We start from the raw sequence: 19,483 nt of genomic DNA, 5'->3' as shown, positions 1-19,483 counted from the left end.
ATCCGAAGGTAGCAGGCCAGCTATCCTGGAGTATGCTGTGCGGTGGCACAGATGAGACCACTCCATTTCAACAAGATGGACGGTGAGAGCTGATCCACAGAGTTGTCCACTGACATCCATATCCCTTTGCCCCAGAAAAAGAATGTGCAGATTTGCTAGAGAACTTGCCTTGTTCCACAGATCTCTGTTGTCAGTCATAGCCCTCAATTAAATAAGGTTCAGTCCAGTCTGTGGAATAAGCAGGCCCAGAGGTAGATCAGTTCCAGAGATGTCAAGGAAACTTCTCGCAGTTGGATCCATGTTCTCTTCCTCAGAATGAGCAGTGTGAAGCTAGCTTTGGGAATGAACAAAACGCCTTTGTTCAAGTGCCAACCACAAGTAAATGGTTAGGGGGTAATGGATGTAAGGTGAGGTCAAGTCCCCTCAGTTGACATCACAGATCCCAGGGAGTGGGCTGTGTGGAAGAGATGTCAGGAGAGTCATGGAATAGTAGCTCAATCTTACATACCAGTGCTGGGTGTATAGCTCAGTTGTAGAATACTTACGTGTGCAAGGCCCTGGGTTCATTGCCTACCAATGCAGAAACAAAAACTTAACCTTCCACTCTGATACAGAGAGGAACTTAAGGTTGGAGAGAGAGATAGTGGTTGAGAGCACTGACTGCACTCCCAGAGGACCTGGGTTCAATTTCCAGCACACACACCTGTCTGTAACTCCAGTTCCGGGGAATCTAACACCATACCAGATGCACATAAAGTTAAATACTTTTAAAAAAAAAAAAAAGAAAAAGAAAACAGGAACTTAGCATATTTGAGCAGTGTAGCTTAAGCAGGCCTTGAAGCAGTGCTGCCTCCGCCTCTGGAGTGCTGAGATTACAGGTGTCCACCTCCTCCACTAGCTTTTAAATCAGCACACATTTTCACTAGGTTCTAATATTTAGTGGAAACTGATACATAAGTGGGACCCAAGATAAAAAAAAATGCCATTTGAACAGATATGGCAGAGATTGACAACAGGAAGCCAAACCTCTGCTTCAGTAAGTGAACTGTATTCACCCACCTATCACCCTCTTCTGCACCCAGCCTCACAGGGAGCACATGAAAAGCTGTCTTTCTAACTGAAATGACCTTTCTGAAAAGCATCCTGAGTGTAGTACCAAATTAGTGCTGTGACTGATGTGGTAACTACAGTTGAGGCACTACAGTTGAGGCTTTGAATGACCAAGTCATTAGCTAGCTTCCTGCCTTTTAAGATATTTGAGAAAAGTAGGCTAAATCCAAAGGCTTCACTGGAAATCTTCAAGGACAGACATATTTTGAACAGCCTTCCTAACCAACTTTACTACATCAAAAATATTTCAATCTGTTCTACTACAGGCTATGCCTGGTTTAAAGGACAAAGTGTGGGATGTAGCTTGGTTGATACTGAGTTCTAGACCAGTCGAGGACACAGGAGATCCTATTAAAATGAATGAATGGTCTAGGGAAATGACTCTCCAGTTAAGAACTGGCTGTTTTGGAGGACATGGGTTTGATTTTCAGTACTCCAGTTCCAGGGGATCTGATGTCCTCTTCTGGCTTCTAGGGGCACTGCACACTTGCAGTGCACAGACATGCAATCAGGCCAAACACCTATACATATAAAAACATTTAAAAAAAGAGAAAATCTCCGATTGCTGACCCTAGATGGCAAACATAATTTCAAATTCTACCCTTCTGTGGTATTGGAGATGAAACCTATAACCGTGCTCATGCTGGAAAATTGCACTAACACTGAGCCACACCCCAATTCAGCCTATTTCTGTTACTATCATCATTATTGTTTTTTCAAGACAGGATTTCTCTGTGTAGTCCTGTTTATCCTGGAACTCACTCTGTACACCAGACTGGCCTTAAACTCAGAAATCCACCTGCTTCTGACTCCAGAGTGCTCAGATTAAAAGCATGCACCAGCACTGCCCGGCTACTTCTGCATTATTAAAACAAGTTTATCTAGATATTGGAGAGAGATAGTTACACCTAGTATGTGATAATGCATAATCTGATAAAATATTACTTGTAAGCAAAATTAATTTCAGCAGACTGAAGTAAATCCAATACAACAGTTTCCCTTATAAGCCCAGAAGATCTTACAATACTTCTAGTGTGCAGCACATTATTGGGCTGGTGACATGGCTTAGTAGTTAAGAGCACTGGCTACTCTTCAAGAGAACCAGAGAAAACTCCCAGTACTTACATGGCAGCTTGCAACTGTCTGTAACTCCAGTTGCAGGGGACCTGACACCCTCACAAAAACATACATACAAGCTAGACAATCAATATGTCATTTTAGAAAAAGAATACTTCTAAAGTTAACTGCCTTGAAAAAAGAGAAAGATAGTGGTGGGCTTTGATTCTGCTGTTCCATTGCTGCTTCTCTGAATTAAAGGACATCAATCAGACTTCTTAATGAAAGAGCAATAGAACAACACAATCAGATTAGCTTGTTATTCAATAGCCATTTATTGTTTCTGTGTGCAAGGCACTGTATCAGGCGCCAGGAAAGGAAGACAACACAAACATGACCAGAGTGGACTCTGCTCTCCAGGAGCGCACAATCTAGAATGAGACCAATTGCATACAAGTGACAGCATATGGAAAGTTGTGAGCACTTCTTCCCAGGAGACAGTACAGAGGTTTAAAGTTAGACCACATCAGAGGGAGGCCTCTGGGTTCTTGCTACATTCTCCCCTTGAGTAGCAGGCATGAAAAGGGATATGACCCAGCATAGACGCACCCAATGGTAGTCTGCACTGGCCAGGCCCTCAACACTAAAGCTTTTACAGCGGGCACAGGAAGACAGGAACTGAACTAGAGTTCAGAGGTCCACACTCTGAGACCTCTGTCTCCATCTTGGAGATGAGAATGCTAGAATGTAGAGCCTCACCGGTCCCCTGCAACGCTCATCACTGTACAGCAGCACTGTAGGCACAACCACTTAGGGCCAGAGCTTGCATCCTCATTTTCAGGGTTTATAGAAAACACCCCTCTCCAAAAATTCCAGAGGAATGATTCTCCCAACCCCTTCCTGGCTTTGATATACACAAGCAATATGAGAAACAAAGGGTTTTGTCTGTAACTAGTGTTTGAGAACAAAGTTTGGTTATTAAAGACTAGGCAGCTTGTGCTGGCAGACAAGTGACAGCCCAAGGGTGCTCCACTAATTGCTTTCAGTTTGGGTGAAGACTACTTGGAGAAGACGAAACATTTTAGCCCAAAGCCCTTCACTACCTTGGAGCCACTTGAAGTACGACAGCCTGTCTCAGTTCTATGAATTCTCCAACAGTTCTGCTTGTGAAGCTTGAGTAACACTGACAGGCAATGGCAGGTGGGCTGTTAAGCAGAAGGTATCTCAGGGAGAAAAGTAAGAAAAAGGTAAACACAAAAGTAACTGTAACAATGTTACAGCTTCTTAGCCTGTTCCCAGGCTGAAACACAAGATTACTGTTGGGGGAGAATTTCCATGATTTCAAAGTCCCAAAGATCCGAATTTATTTTGCATGCCATCCCAAATCCTTTTGTCCAGTGTAGACAGAGCACCTCTCTCATTCTAACAGGGAATCTCACTTCCTGGCTGTCTTGCTTCTACCAATTCTCACTCAGTAAGACAGGCAACATTTAAACATTTAATCTTCTGGGAAACCGCACACTGTTTTGCCACCAAGGTTCATCATGCCAAAGTTAACAGTCATGTTTTCTTAAATATCAGTGCTTAAGATACCAACATTAAAGTGCAAATAGGACTGAGGAAGAGTTGCCAGATTCACGCTACACTGCAAGATATGATAAACAGAGTAGGAAGTTAATTGCTTCTGCCTGAGCCAGAGTTTAAAGAGGGCTTAGGTACTGCCGTGTGCATGCAGTGGCTTGTACTGGGTTTCCCAATCAGGCAGAAGAAAAGGAGGTGAGATTAATTCTGCACCAAGTGAGCACTCACAGGTTGTTTCACTAACAATGACCAACCAGTTTCCTAATTCTGAGTGACTTCTACCAAATCACCTCTCCAAACCCATTAAAACATATTACTAGAGATGAAATACAAATGGAACAATTATGATGTCAGAGGGTGGGGAGGGAATCATGTAGATATAAGCTTTAAAATGAAAGCTCTTGATAAAATCTTGATTTTAAAATTTATTTTTCCTTTATATGCAGGAATTACATTGTACCTGGGCACATGCCTTATAAGGTTTTAAATACTGCAAAGAAATATATTTTAAAATGTCATTTTCTGTTGAAAGGCTTAGCTGAAAAGTCCTCAAAATCCTTAAGCCACATTAACATGAAGTTGCCACAATATAAAGAAGGGGTAATTAACTTTCTTCTTTTCTCCAGGTTTGTATTGCTCTCTGCTCTGGCTTTTCAGACTTCAAGACAACCCAGCTCATTTAGTAAGGGCTCTTTTAGGTGTGTCCTTTATCTCTTTGGCATGCAAAACTGGCACACATTCCTACCTCTACCAAACAGCCACAAAGGACACGAAACACCTTCATGAACGAGAAATCTACAAAAACTCAATTCATTTTTTGTAAATACTTTATGTGGTAAAAATACAGCAAAAATAGGTTTTTTTTTTTTTTTTTTTTGTTCAAAGACCAAAATATATACTGCTATGGTCATGGTTTTAAGGGTGGTTTAAGTCGTCTCTGGCTCCTCAGTTGTGCAGTGTAGTGTAGGTTGGCTTCAACCCCGACTTCTCCAGCTTCAGTCATTTATCAAAGCTAGAATCATACTGTGGAAAGAAGAACTGGAATTACTAACGTTTCGTTAGGACTCTCCTGGAATCCAGTCTATTCAGCCCTGCATCCCCCAGGCTCACTCACTGCAGTCACTTAAACCTAATAGCAATACTCAGATAAAAGCTTCTAATGTTTTCACTAAAATAGAACAAACTGAGATAAGAGGAAGAAAGTAAAATCTAAAACCAATTTGGTATTGTCATTAAAAAATAAGTAGGGGCTAGAGAGACGGCTCAGCAGCTAAGAACACTTCGCTCTTCAGAGGACCCATGTCAGGTGGCTGACAACAGTTACTTGTAACTCCAGTTTCAGGGGACCCAGTGCCTCTGGCCTCCAAGGGCACCTGCACTCACATGCACATATCCACATGCACAAGCACTCACACACACTAAAAATAACAATAAACTCTTTACAAATAAAATATGGCCAGGCACATGCCTTTAATCCCAGCACTGAGGAGGCAGAAGAAGGCGATCTCTGAGTTAGAAGCCAGCCTGGCCTACAAACTGAGTTCCAGGACAGTCAAGACTTATACAGAGAAACCCTGTTTCAAATAAATAAATAAATAGATAGATAGATAGATAGATAGATAGATAGATAGATAGATAAATAGATAAATAAATAAATAAAAAAGCTAAGGCCAGTCAAAAACCACCACCACCAACCACACACGTTAACTCCCTATCCAGATGTCTGCCTTGTGCAGAGTCCCAGCAGTCTGCTATTACCCCAGTAGCTTCTATTCACAAGGAGCCTTAGAAGCACCTCCTTTGGGAAGCTGACCTTGTTCATGCTCCTGTGTGGTCTGGCTTGCAAGCTAGTAGTGATTAGTGAGCTGTGAGGACAGCAAGACCCAGGCCCCCTTCTTTCATTCTGTATACTACTCCAGACTGTAACTGCCAACCTCAAAGCTTTCACACAGGAATCTATGTGACATAAAGACAGGAAATACTCAAGAAAATCACAATGAAATATAATCCTTCCCTTCAATGACAGGGATCAACCTCACTCTTGAACAACTGATCAAGATCAATCTTGATCAACAGACCAAAACTACTGCAATGCTCAGAAATAACCTTGGTGTTACTAACAAATAGGCATATCAAACTTACTCAGTATACAGTGCAGATTAAAGGTAGTCGCAAATATTTGAAAAGATTTTTGAATTTACTATAGGTAATAAACTTAGGCACTTTACATGCACTTCATTCATGCTATAATCCATTAGGTAAATTAGTAACAGCCCATTTCAGATGAAAACCCAAAGCACACAGAGGCTAAGAAGCACTTCCCAAATCTCACCCTAGGTAGTAGAGCCCAGATCCCACTAGGTGAGCACCTTGACCTACAAGCCAAAGGCCCACTGGGCTCCACCATTCTTTAAACATGGGAATATTTTTTTCCAAAACTTTAATTCCATTAAACAATCCCTGAATGCCTGCTACTGTAGCAGATGTGAGAAGCATAAATCCCCTGAAATAAAAGCTGATTAATTGGTAGTACAATCACTTTTGAACAAAAGCATCCACTCCAACCCTTTCAACTATGAATGACATTCAGAGGTAAAGCAACAACGATGTGGCTAAAAATGACAAGATTTTAAGCTAACAAGGGGAAAGGAAGGATAGAAAAGGGGAGAGCACTCTAGACAAGAGTCACACAGGCTCTAAAGAATTACATCTTAAACCTGCCCCTAAAATACTACTTCCACTTTTTTGTTTTCTTATTTGTTTGTTTTGGGTCTTTTGTTTGTTTTTCTTTTCAGTTCAGGGTTTCTCTGTGTAACAACCCTGGCTGTTCTGGAACTTGGTGTGAGGACGAATTCATAGACATCACCTTCCTCTGCCTCCCGAGTGCTGGGATTAAAATTGTGAGCCACCACTGCCCTTGTTTTCTTGTTTTTGAAATAGTATCTTGCTATAACTACTAAGTAGTCCTGAATGGTCCTGAATTTGTGATTCTGCTGTCTCAGCCTCTCAAAGGCAAGGATTATATTTATTATGTATACAGTGTTCTGCCTGCATGTACACCTGCAGGCCAGAAGGGGGAACCAGATCTCATAGATGGTTGTGAGCCATCATGTGGTTGCTGGGACTTGAACTCAGGACTTCTGGAAGAGCAGCCAGTGCTCTTAACCTCTGAGCCATTTCTCCAGCCCAAGGCAAGGATTATAGATGTGCAACACTATTCCTGGCTAAAATAATGGTTTTTAAAAAACCCGTATCTTGGAGCTGGAGACATGGTTCAGTGCTTAAGAGCACTTCTTGCTCTTGCAGGAACCCAGTTTCAGTTCCCAACACCTATATGGCAGCTCCTAACTGTAACTCAAGTTCTAGGGGATCTGAAGCCTTCTTCTGAGCTCTAGAGCACCAGGCACAAATGTGGTACTCAAGCATAAAAGCAGGCAAAACACCACACACATAAAACTACAATAACTGAAAACCAAAACCAAACTATTATCTTCCCAGAAACAGAGGTTCACACCTATAATACCAGCACTACGGAGATGAGATAAGAGGATTGCCTTAAGTTCTAGGCCTGACTGGACCACACAGTGAGTTCTAGGATAGCCAGGATTACACAGCAAGATCCGGTCTTAACCAAAACAAACAAACAAAAACCTACAAACAAGCACTTTAAAATGTTTTACTTAATGAGTTGTTTGTTTTTTTGACTGCATCTATGTCTGTGCACCAGGTGCCCACAGAGATGAAGCCCAAGCTAGAGATGGAGATGAACCACCGTGAGGGGCTGGGACTCGAACCTGGATCCTCTGAAAGAGCCGGGGCTCTTAACCACTGAGCCATCTCTCCAACTCCCTTTTTCTATTCTCCTCCCCCCCCCCTTTTTTGTTGAGAGAGGATCATACCATGTTGTCCTGGCTGGTCTGAACTCACGATGTAGGCCAACTCAGAGATCTGTCTGCCTTTGCCTTCTGAGTGCTGAAGTTAAAAGCATATAACACCATGCTAATACTATGCCTGGCAGAACAAGAGTTTCTTTTTTTTTTTTAATTTTATTTATTATGCATCCAATATTCTGTCTGTGTGTATGTCTGCAGGCCACAAGAGGGCACCAGACCTCATTACAGATGGTTGTGAGCCACCATGTGGTTGCCAGGGATTGAACTCAGGACCTTTGGAAGAGCAGGCAATGCTCTTAACCGCTGAGCCATCTCTCCAGCCCCCCAGAACAAGAGTTTCTAATCATTAGGAACACACACACACACACACACACTTCCATAGCTTTTTGTAATGGAACTGTGAAAACTCTTAGCTAGATTCTAAGAAGATGAATAGCAATGGCAGTTTTAGAACCTGTTAATAGCCTCAACAGCGAAGGAATAGCCTAGGTATTATAGAAACCTCTTTTAGGTTAGATAGAACACTAAATTAATGACATACATAAAAAAATCTCCGCAGACACAATAAATTCACATAATCCCCCCAAAGTTTTACAATGCCAGTACAAAATCTTACAGTATAATAATACCTCATGAACCAAAACAGCATCCAGTATGCTGTAAAAAGGACTCTAAAGTTACCTGTAGAGATACATGAAGAAACAGAGCAGGTAGAAACCAAGCTTGATCATGGCTTCTTTCATGTGTGACTTTAACTGCCCCCGATTGTGTATTTCTGTTGGATCAAACACTCCCATATTACCACTTGGCACCATAATGAACCTGATAAAAGATACATACATTAGAAGGAAATTAAATCTCAGCGTGAATACTGAAAAACAGTAATCAACTTGCAAATGTAGACCAGTCCTTGCAGCCTTAAATCCAAACAAAACAGAGCAGTATAATGATATCTTGGGCTACCATTTGGTTTTCCTTTTTTCATTTAATTTTCTACCCACTAAAACAAATGTAGTAATAATACCTAGTAAATTTTGATAACTTTTTTTTAATTATTTATTTATTATGTATAGAATATCCTGTCTACATGTATGCCTGCACGCCAGAAGAGGGCACTAGACCTCATTACAGATGGTTGTGAGCCACCATGTGGTTGCTGGGAATTGAACTCAGAACCTTTGGAAGAGCAGGCAATGCTCTTAACCACTGAGCCATCTCTCCAGCCCAATTCTGAGAACTTTTAACACATCATCTGTCTCTCTTTAGCTCTTTCTCATTAGATATAAGTTAAAAGAGGTTCCAAAACCAAATTAATGTTTTAAAGTTCTCAGAAGCTTCTTAGGGTTTTTTTGTGTTTGTGTGTGTAATGTACATGTGGAGGCCAAAGGTTGACATCAGGTACTTTCTTCAATTGCTCTCCACATTCTGTATCAAAGTAGGGTTTTTTTTTAATATTTATTTATTTATTATGTATACAATATTCTTTCTGCATGCATGCCTGAAGGCTTGAAGAGGGCACCAGACCTCATTACAGATGGTTGTGAGCCACCATGTGGTTGCTGGGAATTGAACTCAGGACCTTTGGAAGAGCAGGCAATGCTCTTAACAGCTGAGACATCTCTCCAGCCCAAAGTAGGGTTTCTTGCCTGAACCTAGAACTCTCTAATTCAGCGGATAGCCAGCTTGTTCCAGGGATCACGTGCCTCCACCTGAGAGTCAGGATTACAGGCAGGCCCAGGCCAACATGCCCACCTGTTATTCATTTGAGTGCTGAGATCTCAATTTCAGCCGTCATGCTTGCATTTTGACCACAGAGTCATCTCCCTAGCCCCTGTTTTTCAGACAGGGTCCCACTCTGTTGCTCAAACTGGCCTCTAACTCACTATACAATCAGTCTAGCTTTGAACCCGAGGATTATTCTTTCCCAGCTTCTTGAGTGCCGAAATTCCAGGTATGTATCACCACACCTGGCTCTCAGAAACGTGTTACGTAAACTGAGAAGGAAAACTATGCAAGAACAGACGCTTATGCCTACACTTCATCCAGACCATGTCACGTGTGCAATACACGTCTGAACCCAGCCCCATAAACAGCCTCTTCCTGCTTGCACGTCCAGGCTTCTTGCTTCTGTTGGTCTTGCCACATACAGTTTCTCAATGTCATTTCTGTGAAATGTAAAAGCCTCTCTGAGCTTCACAAGATTTAAACTCTCCCCTAAATCCTACTGGCCTAACCATACCTGAATAAATACCTACAAAAAGCTTCCAAAAGATTACAATTTAGAATTCCATTACCTAGTTCCTTGGTGATCCTTAAGGTTTTTTCCAACCCCAGTTCTTGCTCTCTCATCTTATACAGCCAGCATACTGAATTCCTGTCTTTTGTTACCCTTTATAAGATCTCTCTTTTTCATTCCCACTAATACAACCCTTTTCCAACAAAATGTTCTCTTCTCCGTTCTCTGAACTGAATTCTCATTATCCTGGCCCTTCTCTATTCTATACTCATGAAACTTCTCTATTCAATACATTCTGCTTATGAAAAGTCTCCCTCAAGTTACTTAAAAACATAAAATGTGGGGTGCACATGTGACTCAGTGGAACAGCTTTTTCCCATCATACACAAAATCCTGAGTTTAGCTGGTTGTGGTGGGCATACCTTCAACCCCAGATTGGGGGGAAAAAAAGAGTGCTTATACAAGCTACAAATAAACTTTGACATGCTAAGAGACCAGTCAGAAAAGACTGTGGACTCCTCTTTATATGTGTCTTTCCAGAATCTGTAAATGTAGCAGTCAAGTAGATAGGGCTGTGGATGAAATTCGGTTGGCAGAGTGCTTGCCTAGGTTGCACAAAGCTCTGGGTTTGGTCCCCAGCACTAGTACATGCCTGATACCTCACCACTTGGGAGGCAGAGGTGAGAGAGATTCAAGGACATCCCTCATCTACTTTGCAGCTAGTTTCATGTCAACATGACTGCCTCAGGATCGCTAGTGCTGATGAAACACCATAACCAAAAGCAACTTGGAGAAGAAAGAGTTTATTTGGCTTATCCTTCCATATCACAGTTCATCAATGAAGTGAGTCAGGGAAGGAACTCAAGCTGAGCAGGAACCTGGAGGCAGAAGCTGATGCAGAGGCCATGGAGGAGTGCCACTTTCTGGCTTGCTCAACTTGCTTTCTTATAGAACTCAGGACCACCAGTCCAGCGGTGTACCCATCCACAATGGGCCCTCCCCCACAAATTACTAATTTTAAAAGATGACCCACAGGCTTGCCTGCCTTTGGCCTGATCTTACAGAGACATTTTTCCCCCTCTGAGACAGGGTTTCTCTGTATAGTCCTGGATGTCTGGAACTAGCTCTGTAGACAAGGCTGGCCTCAAACTCACAGAGATCTGCCTGCCTGTCTCCAGAGTGCTGGGATTAAAGGTGTGTGTCCCAATTACCTGGCTGATGAATTTTTTTCAGTTGAGGTTCTGTCTTCTCAGATGACTTTAGCTCGTGTCAAGTTAACATAAAACTAGATGGTACACTGATACGAGATAGTCATTTCGGAAGAAGGAACGTCAGTTGAGAAATGGCCCCAGATTGGCCTGTGGTGCATTTTCTTGACTAATGATGTGGGAGGCTGGTCCAGGGAAAGCAAGCCAGTAGACAGCACTCCTCCCTGACTTCTCCATTAGTTCCTGCCTCGGCTATGGAAAAGTTGGCCAGTCTTTTTTTCTATATTATTTAATCTGTACTGCAAAAACAAACAAAAACCTCAAAATAAACAAACAAAAAAATCCCAAACACAAATTGTGTACTTTGCAGGTACTAAAATGCAATTTTCTTTATTTCCAGTATTATAAAGACAAATAAAAGGCCTTATTTTCTCAAGCCTTCGACTATTCTTAGAAGAAAAGGATTTGAGACAGGGTTTCTCTGTGTAACCCTGGTTGTCCTAGAACTCACTCCGTAGACCAGATTGGCCTCAAACTCAGAGATCAACCCGCCTCTGCCTCCCAAATGCTGGGATTAAAGGCGTGTGCTACCACCACTCAACTAGATTGCTGTGGAAATGTACAGCAGTGACAACTAGTGTTTAACAAGCCAACTCCCTTGGCAAACTGTAGGGTTATTGACAGTGGATAACTAGTTGTTCCTGTCCGTGGTTTTCTCGGGTACCACTGCTATGCCTCCCTAATAAGAACAGTTGTGGGGTTCTTTCCACAGCCCTTTGGTGGTGTGTTTTATACTTATTGGGCACACATAGCTATGAATAGTCAGGAAGATGATCCTAATGAATAGAAATAATACTAGGATACTTTACATTACTCACACTGACAAAGGATTCTCAGTCACAAAGACAGTCTTTTACATAGATAAGCTAACTTTAGAGCAGATTCAAAGCAGGCTGGTTGGCCCTAGAGACATATACGCAAGGTCATTTTTCCATGAGTTGCTTTACTGATTCAACAGCAGAACTTGAAGCAACTTTAGACTGTATTTCCTCCCCAACCTCAAAGTTCAGCCAATTGTTTACTGTCTGGGAACTCTCACCAACTGAGAGCTATGTGTAGGGCCATGGTTGCTCACTGTCCAGTCATTGTGACATTCCTAGCCTGAGAGAAACTACGTGACTTATCTTGGGTTTTGGGAAGAGGGGTCAGGCCCTAAAAATGTAACTTTATTGTCCAGAGTTTAGGTGTGAGAAGGCAGTGGAGGCAGAGAAGGAGTGGCGAGGCAGAGACATGCAGAAGAGGCTGCTGTGGGAGAGAGAAGTGTGAGAAATGAAGAAGCGTGAGACGCCAGGTGGGCAGTGGTGGCGCACGCCTTTAATCCCAGCACTCTGGAAGCAGACAGGTGGATCTCTGTGAGTTTGAGGTCAGCTTGGTCTATAAGAGCTAGTTCCAGGATAGATTCCAAAGCTACAAAGAAACCCTGTCTCGAAAAACCAAAACAAAAAAAAAAAAAAAAAAAAAAGAAGCATGAGAGAAGTATGAGAGAATGAATGAACGATAAAGAAGTATGTGTGAGGAAGAAAGAGCTATGTGTGGGAGCTGCTGCTCCATAGAGGAGCTGCGCCTAGGATCTGTCCAAAGTGCTGTATGGGAAGAGGATATGTAAATGAGATGTCTAACTATGTCTGTGAGGAGATTTGTAACTGTGTGGAGGCAAGGAAAATGAAGCTGTATAGAAAAGAGATGAAGAAGAAAAATGTATGTAAAAGATATGCAGTCATGTGATAGAGATATTATAACTGAATACTGAAATACATAACTGAGCAGGAGAGATATGTATGTATGTAAGAGATTAGCAACAGATTAAGTAAGAGATTAGCTACCATCAGGAAAGTGTGTGTTTGTTCCTTTTTTCTTAGGTTACCAGCAGAAAGCATGTTTCCTTAATTTACCCCCAGATAGAAAAGTCTAGCCCATGCCTCCTTGGTGGATTTTCCCAATACCCTGGTGCTGACTGGGAACTGCCCCCCAAAGTTAGCAACAGATCGCTCTTAAACATGTGACTGAGTCATGCGAACTACTATCTGTCCAATATACCAGATTAAACAATGATTTATTCTGATTTCATAAGTACTTTGTTGTTCTTTATTTTATTCACTGGGATATTTTGTGGGGGAAATGCTCTTAATTATTTTCTTTTATCTAGGATTTCATGTAGTCTAGGATGTCTTCAAACTCACTAAATGGCAAAGCTAGACTCCAAACTCCTGATCCTCCTAATTCTTCTTCCCAAATGTTGGGATTACTGCCAGACATGCACCACCAGGCCCAGCTGTTAGTTTCTTAAGAACTACTGTCACAAAATGGTAACAAACTATACTTACCTATATATATTCCAAGTGGCAACAGGTAAGTTGAGAAGGAAGATGAACCAGTGCAAGGAAACAAGCATGAGCACAGTGACTAGGGCGTGGCCAACCACCTCTGGTATCACCCACTGCAAGTGAAGAACAAGGCATTACACCTCTGACCCACCTTTCCTGTCTGCACGTGACACGGAAGCTAAACTGATGAACGTGCAGAGAATTTTTAGCTTAGACTCAGAAACCCCAGACAGGGCTATAACCTCCTACCCTAGGCAAATATGTCAGTTAACAGCTTTAAAATGAAATCTTTATGTCTCAGTTCTATTTCACCCTAAGCAAAGTCTCAGACCCGTCCATAAGCCAGTCTGAACACTTCAGGAAGAAGCAGAGTAATACTCACCTTCTATCCCAGCATCTATGCCAATATGCTAAAGTCTCCTGCTCTAAATTAGTGTGGTTCATATCCATACACATGCCTTTTCAGTTAGAATGTTCATCTTCAAATATTTCCCCATTCCTCACCCACCCTGCAGAAAAATTCCTCATCTCCATTTTCCCAAGGAAGCAAATGCCAAGCAAATGCCATTCAGAAAGATAAGATTAAAATAATTAGCAGGTGTAATGATAAGTGCCTGTGATCCCAGCACTAGGAAGGCAGGGGAAATCACTGCAAATTCAAGGCCAGCCAGAGCTACCTAGTGAGGTGCTTCCTCCAAAAGAAGAACAGAAGTTTTAAGTAGAGGTTGGTGAGATGGTTCAAAAGTTAGTGCGCTGGCTGCTCTTAGAGGGCCTGAATCTGTTTCCTAGCAGCCATAGGGAATGCCCACAGCTGCCTATAACTCTGAGGGGACGCCTCTTCTGGCCTCCTCAGGCACCTGCACACATGTGGCATGGACTCACATAGACACATAAATAAAAGCATAATTTTTTTTTAAATCAGGGGAGAGGGCGAACGTGGTCCCTCACTACCACAAATTATGCAGTCGAATTTCCTACATTTGGAGAAATCTCAGGGGCCAGCACAACCAGAGTGCAATGGATAAGCCTTGCCCTGGAACACCACCTTCATGATCATGGTATCTCCCCTGACAGGTAAGTATATAAATCACTTTTTAAATTATTAAAAAAAATTGGACTGGAGAGATGGCACAGTGACTAAGAGTTCATCCTTACCAGCAGGTGGCCGGTAATCACATCAGGTAGATCACAACCCCATATAACTCAAACCCCTGTGGGAACTGACATCTCTAGCCTCAGCAGGCACCTGTACTCACTACCACATACGGACATACACATAAACATAACTAAAAATAAAAGGGTATTAACTTGAATAGCAATGGATGACAGAAGATTACTAAGCAATGTCTTTAAAAGTCAGAAAGAAAAAATCTTGCCACACTATAACCCCGTACTCAGAGAATCAAGGATTCAAGTAAGATATGTTCAAACATTTCAGAACTCCAATTCCTACATGTTGGCTGTACCTCAAGAAGCTACTCCCCCAAAATGAAGTTGTAACCAAGAAGGAAGACACAAGATTCAAGAATCAGGGGCTCCACAACCAAATGAGACCTATGAAACAGCCTCAGAACAGCCAATTAGAGGGCAGAATGACATGCTGGCCTGAAAAAGAAATGGTTCGGGGCGGGGCAGGGAGGGGGAAATGGGGGACTGATACATCCTTTTAATCTTTTACTAATTCATTTTGGGGGAAAGAAAGTAGAAGGGGTCTTGCTATGAAGCCCAGGATGGCCTCAAAATCATGGCAGAATTCTGGCCTCAGCCTCCTAAATACTGCCATTACAGGTACTGACTACCACAACCAGCATGATACCGTGTAGAGAATAGTATCAAAGGGCGGTAAACAGAAAACTAAGGAAATAAGAAATGTGACAATTATTCCGCCCTACACACACACACACACACACACACACACACACCTTTTTCTCTTTTTTTTCCCTTTGTTCGTTTGTTTGTTTTTGAGACAGGGTTTCTCTGTGTAGCCCTGGCTATCCTGAATACACTCTGCAGCACCTCAAACTCTGCCTGCCTCTGCCTGCTGAGTGCTGGGATTAAAGATGTGCACCACTACAGGGGTGGGAGGTGGGAGTCTAAGGGACATACTATCACTGTCTACTCTGAGGCTCAGCAATGAAGATTTATATTTTTAGAAGAGTAGATCGTAATGACACAAATACTGAAACATCAACTTACTCTGAAAAGAAAAGAAGATGGTACAGCAAGCCAGGTATGGCACAACAGCAGTAAAAATGAGGAAGCAGGTGTTTTCAGTAAGGGAATAACTAACAACCAACTCCTTTGAACCTTGTTTTTTCAATAGACTTAAGATACGAAGTAACATGGGCACTGCTTTTTAAGTCAAGCAAAAAGTGCCCCTCAATATATTTTTACATGAAATTTTATCCAGAAAGCTTCTTTGTCCAGCTCGTAAAATGGATCAGGAACAAATGGTTTTCCCCTATCTAAACTCCCCACTTAGAGGACTTATGTCAATATAAGTTATTATACTAAATATGAAATGGCCTTCAAACAAACTAACCAAGTCCATTTTTCCCCACAAACCACACAAGAAAGACCTTCCACTCAACAAAAGGCAGACTGAACATTTGCTCCATGAGTGGGAGGTGGCAGTACGGGCACAGAAAACAGAACAATCAGCCTCATGTAGACAAGACCAGAAACATGCATAGTAAGAAACAATATTTAAAATCAGATCTAGCATAATTCCATGATCTAAAATACTGTAAAACACAGCAGTTCTAGCTACAACATTACATTGAATAGCTAGGCAATGTCTTACCTTGTTTAATTTTGAGCAACATGATCTAGCATTAATGTAATCACATTCTAAATCAGACAATGTTATGATCTGATGGTTACGATAAGGAATTATATACATAATTCTTGTGTTTGTACAGTCTATGTATGTGCACATGTATGCACCAGAAGTTAGTGCTGGCAATCTTCTACTTCTGTCCACCCTGGTTTTAGTCTCTGACTAAACCTGAAACTTGTTGTTTGACTAGACTGGCCAGTAAGCCCCTGGGACCTTTCTGCTTCCACTTTCCCCAGTGCTGGGGAGCAGAACTAGGTCCTTTCACAACAGGCACTTACCCTAATGAGCCGTCTGTCAGGAGCACACAGACTTCCTGTTTGACAACCAAGCATTATATATGTTTCAGAAAGCAATTCCAGCACTCAGGAGACTAGTGGATTAGAAGTTCAAGGCCACCCTCACCTACATAGTGAATTTGGATATCAAGGGCATCACAGGATACAATTAACACTCTCAAAAAAAAAAAGGTAAAATTTAGTAAAAAGTAAAATGTTTTCAATCAAATATCACCTCTTCATCACTTTCCCCACAAATTCATAACCAGACAATGCCAATACCACAATTAACACTATAGTTCAAATTCAGAAGAACCTCTTCCCAATAGTTTTATCTCCCAAACTCTCCTAGCTTGAATTTACTCTGCAGATTCAGCTTCTTAAAAAACTGTTGTGTTTTGAGCTTCTAAAATAACAGAATTGCATGTGTTTATCATATATAACATGTTTCAAATAATATATACATTGTAGAATGATACAACCTAGCCAGGCAGGATGCATTATCTCACATGGTTACTTCTGTGGTAAAAAGCATGCAACTTTCAGTCTTCCAATTTTTCACAAACAGGATACATTGTTAACTGCGGTCACCATACGAATGTATTTCCCTACTCTCTTGGTCCAGCACCTTATCTGTTCTATGGAGGTGCTCCACCATTGAGCCACACCCCCAGATCAACAAGAGATCGCTGGAACTTTTTCTAGCAGAAATTGTGTATCTTTGACCTAAAGCACTTCCTTAAGTCAAAAGTTTGCAGTGACTCACTACTGCCCTCCTCATTTATCTGATCTAACTTCCTTCCCTACCTGATTTCTTGCTACAGCCTAAAGCAACCATGGTGCTCTATAACTATCACCCAGAAATGAACATGCCTGCCCTGCACCTTGCTCTGGCCAGTGACTGTAAATATCTGTCCCCTTTTTCCTGCAGGTTTCTTCACTACTCAAACTCCCCACACTCCTATAGTCTATATAGTCCATGAAGTCTATTCTGACCATTCTCCAACTATTCTCTGTCACACTATTACTGTAACTATCCTACAACACAGTAATGTGTTCTCACCAAAATGCACCCTGAATGTGTAACCAATGTTAAACATTCCAGTTAACATATACATACTACATGATCTGGTATAGACCAAGACTGTTTTAGATGATCAAATCTAGTTTTCCAAACTGCAATAATAATAATAATAATAATAATAATAAAGCATTTCAGATTGTCCAACAACTCTGGTTTCTTTTATCACAAGCTAAGCAGTGGTCATCAGAACTTCAGCAAGAGATGTTTGCCCTTTTAGTCAGTTCCTCAAAGGTAATAAAACACAGGGCTCTTTTTATTAGAAATCATCAAAGTAAAAACTGATGCTAAATAAATGCAATAGGGCAGACACTGCTGGGTGTTTAACACAAGTTCTCATTGTGTGTATCTAGGAAACAAACATGTCCAATCCTAAAGAAGCGGGTAAGAGACAGTGAAGAGCAATGATTTCTAATTCCAAATTTTGTCCCTTCCTATTAAAACAGTCAGTTCACAACAAAGTGGAAAATATACTCTGTGCTGCTATCCTAAAGTTGCACAAGGCCAAAAAAAGAGGTTAAATTTGATCAGAAAAAGGGACATGATTTTGAAGGAAAAAGGGTAACATGCAAAAATCCTAATGCACTTTTCTAGTCATAGTTAATTACTTAAAACTGGCCTGTGGGCTGGGCTGTGGTGGTGCACGCCTTTAATCCCAGCACTTGGGAGGCAGAGGCAGGCAGATCTCTGTGAGTTCGAGGCCAGCCTGGTCTACAAGAGCTAGTTCCAGGACAGGCTCCAAAACCACAGAGAAACCCTGTCTCGAAAATAATAAAATAATAATAATAATAATAATAATAATAATAATCCCGGCACTTGGAAGGCAGAGGCAGGCAGATCTCTGCGAGTTCGAGGCCAGACTGGTCCACAAAACTAGTTCCAGGACAGGCTCCAAAACTATAGAAAAACCCTGTCTCGAGAAAGAAAACAACAACTGGACTGTGTATTACACTACAGCACTACAACACTGTGCTGTAGCACTGTGATCCCCGAAGACCTGGAAGAGCTGTAGCCACACAGCTACTAATAGTGCTAGGTTGCTGAACATAATTTATCGGTCCGGAAAATACTGTTTGAAACCTTCACAGAAAGTACTATAGAAAATACTGACTTTTAACACGAGCAAGCCTTTTGTTTGTTTGTTTGTTTTTGTTTCAAAACGGGGGACTAAGTCAAATATAGTTACTGAATTTACAGATCTCCCACTGCCGAGGGCAACCAAAACCACTTTGTGGATGCTTCTGAAGAAACTCCTTTTTAAAAACTCTCTAAAGGGCCACACGTGAAGGAAGCACATCGCCAGTTCTTGGAATGAGTCATCTCCTGGGTGTGGGGTGTCCCCAGAAGCGCAGACACCCGCGAGGACAAAGGGGCAAGGGTTCTACCTGGGACGAGAGAAGGCGGCAAAACCTTCCGCCCGCCAGCACCGGCCCCGGGCTGCCTCGATCTCCCGGGGGGCACCTGCGGGCGAGAGCAGACGGAGGGGCGGCTGAAGGAAGCTGGCTTAGGCCGGCTAAAGACCGAGCTCGGCTCCTCCGCTTGCGACCCGGGCCCGCGCCGCCGCCCCCTCACCCCACACCTGCCAGCGCCCGCCCGGCCCGCCCTCCGCCCATTGCCCCGGCGGCAGCCCTGGGGATGAGCGACAGCCCTAGCCCGTCTCAAGCAAGGATACGAAGTAGACAGAGAGGAAGATAAGCGCGCAACAGTCGAGGAGCGAGAAGAGGAACACCACCGCCTCCATCCTCCGCCGCCGCTCCTCCCGTCAAACCAGCTCCGGGCCGCGCCGCGCCGCCGGGACAGGCGGCATGCCGGGAGTTGTG

General features: G+C 42.4%; 1 protein-coding gene and 1 non-coding gene across 3 annotated transcripts; both read right to left on the bottom strand.

The window, feature by feature from the left end:
- Window positions 1-3,017: 3,017 nt before the first annotated feature.
- Window positions 3,018-19,483, bottom strand: Cnih4 (cornichon family member 4). Of its 2 annotated transcripts, XM_050142844.1 has the most exons (6): window positions 19,336-19,442; window positions 18,859-18,931; window positions 16,586-16,709; window positions 13,469-13,581; window positions 8,322-8,462; window positions 3,018-4,770 (listed from the first exon to the last, which is right to left on the bottom strand). In XM_050142844.1, exons 3-6 carry the CDS (start codon window positions 16,637-16,639, stop codon window positions 4,743-4,745), a joined length of 336 nt encoding a protein of 111 aa, XP_049998801.1. In that variant the 5' UTR covers window positions 16,640-16,709; window positions 18,859-18,931; window positions 19,336-19,442; the 3' UTR covers window positions 3,018-4,742. The 2 variants fall into 2 exon arrangements, with proteins under 2 accessions (XP_049998801.1, XP_049998800.1); XM_050142843.1 differs by lacking the exons at window positions 16,586-16,709; window positions 18,859-18,931 and adding an exon at window positions 16,272-16,340 and having other exon boundaries at window positions 19,336-19,483.
- On the bottom strand, window positions 14,388-14,550 carry LOC126502255 (U1 spliceosomal RNA). The gene has a single exon (XR_007591877.1). It is a non-coding gene; the product is annotated as a U1 spliceosomal RNA (small nuclear RNA).

This window comes from Alexandromys fortis, unplaced genomic scaffold (genome assembly GCF_014885135.2).
Source record: "Alexandromys fortis isolate MF-2015 unplaced genomic scaffold, M_Fortis_MF-2015_v1.1 scaffold_51, whole genome shotgun sequence".
Lineage (NCBI taxonomy): Eukaryota > Metazoa > Chordata > Mammalia > Rodentia > Cricetidae > Alexandromys > Alexandromys fortis.
The sequence above is the reverse complement of the archived record's forward strand: the minus strand, read 5'-3'. Positions and strand labels throughout refer to the sequence as shown.

Excerpts from the sequence above, each read along its gene's own strand:
- Cnih4 (XM_050142843.1), bottom strand. The coding sequence starts at position 19,404 with ATGGAGGCGGTGGTGTTCCTCTTCTCGCTCCTCGACTGTTGCGCGCTT. Across the intron at positions 16,341-19,335 it reads TCTTCCTCTCTGTCTACTTC|ATCATAACATTGTCTGATTT; the intron begins GTATCCTTGCTT and ends CGTAACCATCAG. Across the intron at positions 13,582-16,271 it reads GTTGCTCAAAATTAAACAAG|TGGGTGATACCAGAGGTGGT; the intron begins GTAAGACATTGC and ends CTTCACTTGCAG.